This window comes from Plasmodium reichenowi, chromosome 13, assembly GCF_001601855.1.
Source record: "Plasmodium reichenowi strain SY57 chromosome 13, whole genome shotgun sequence".
Classification (NCBI taxonomy): Eukaryota; Apicomplexa; class Aconoidasida; order Haemosporida; family Plasmodiidae; genus Plasmodium; species Plasmodium reichenowi.
The window spans coordinates 2,530,396-2,532,004 of NC_033658.1; the positions used below are offsets into that span (position 1 = coordinate 2,530,396).

At 15.4% G+C, this 1,609-nt stretch overlaps 2 protein-coding genes across 2 annotated transcripts in view; one reads left to right on the top strand and one right to left on the bottom strand.

Moving 5' to 3' along the window:
- Window positions 1-646, top strand: part of PRSY57_1366100 (hypothetical protein) — a gene marked incomplete at both ends in the record, with an annotated part of 1,919 nt that extends 1,273 nt beyond the window's left edge. The window contains 2 exons of the mRNA XM_020115235.1: window positions 259-347; window positions 548-646. Coding sequence (XP_019970158.1) covers window positions 259-347; window positions 548-646 — 188 coding nt within the window. The remainder of the gene's footprint in view (window positions 1-258; window positions 348-547) is intronic.
- Window positions 647-735: 89 nt separating this feature from the next.
- PRSY57_1366200 (hypothetical protein) overlaps window positions 736-1,609 on the bottom strand; it is a gene marked incomplete at both ends in the record, with an annotated part of 1,929 nt that continues 1,055 nt past the window's right edge. The window contains 3 exons of the mRNA XM_020115236.1: window positions 736-872; window positions 998-1,088; window positions 1,202-1,384. Of these exons, the coding sequence (XP_019970159.1) occupies window positions 736-872; window positions 998-1,088; window positions 1,202-1,384 (411 nt within the window). The remainder of the gene's footprint in view (window positions 873-997; window positions 1,089-1,201; window positions 1,385-1,609) is intronic.

The window sequence follows — 1,609 nt, forward strand, 5'->3', positions numbered from 1 at the left end:
TATAAAATATTTATAAATATTATATTTTTATTTTTTTATTTTTTTTTTTTTTTTTTTTTTTTTTTTTTTTTTTTTTTTTTTTTTTTTTTTTTTTTTTTTTTATAGCTAGTGTTGGTTTTATAGATAACTACGATGATAAAAATCGAGGAAATAATTTCTTGGAGGTTTTTCAAAAGCATATGAATATATTTGATATAAAAAAAGACTATGTACATTTCAAAATAAATAAATATGAGGAAAGAACAGATATAGAAAAAGCCTTTAGCCATATAAAAAATAATATATTACAAAAATATGATGAGATGAGAAGGGAAAAAAAAAAGGATAAGGACAAATTCATAAGAAGAGTAATAAAATAAAATATATATATATATATATATATATATATATTTCTATATATTTTATGTTAATGTTATTATAATGATGCTATTCCATTTGTATATTGTACATATGTATAAATAAATATATATATATATATATATATATATATATATATATATATATATATATTATATATATATGTATAATTTTTTTTTATTTTTGAAAGGTCCAAAATATGTATGATGATGTAGAGAATAAAATTATGTCTAGTTTAAAAAAAATCTTGGATATTACAAATTACGATGACAAGCAAGAAAAATGTTAAATAAAAATAAAATTGTATATTTTAAATGAAAATAATGATATATCTTAATCATTATCATTATATTATATTATATTATATTATTTTATTTTTTAAGAGTACAATATGAATCCATCGATATCATTAATTAATTCTTTTTTTCTTTTTTCTACATCCATATCTTTTATGTGATCTTTTACTTGATGAATTTTAATTTTAACGTCTAGAATGGAATTGCTGGGTAAAATATCTTTAAAAGGAAAATAAAAAATAATAAAATAAAATAAAATAATACATACATATATATATATATATATATATATATATATATATATATATATATATATATATATATATATGAAACCTTTTTTATACCTCCTTCGTGATGATAGTCTCTATAAAAAAAGAAGAGGAATAAATATCCTTCCCTCATTTTTAAAAATAATTCTTGGATTTTTTCTTCCAACTAATTTTGTAAAAGGTATAAATATATATATATACATATATTTTATTTATTTATTTATATTTATATTTATATTTTCTGGTATTTCTTCTTTTTCATAAATTACATGTCCTTACCTTGCTTATCTTTATAAGTCTATATTTTCCATATGAAAAATCATCCTGTAGTACCTTTGAATGTATAACCTTTATTTGTGATTGTATAATGACATAACTATTTTGTTTTATTTTTATTTCTTTGCTTATTTTATTTTCGATTATTTTGTAAGGCAATCCTTTTGTAGTAAATATAAAATTTTCCTTAAGCAAAAGGCATATATATATATATATATATATTTACATAGATATGTTTTTTTTTTTTTTTTTTTTTTTTTTTTTTTTTTTTTTTTTTTTTTTTTTTTTTTTTTTTTTTTTTTTTAATTTTTTTAACAAAATAAAGGGAAAATTTTAAAAAAAATTTTTAATTTTTTTTTTTGTGTTTAATTTTTTTTTTTTTTTAATAATTGTTTTTTTTATATTAGTTTT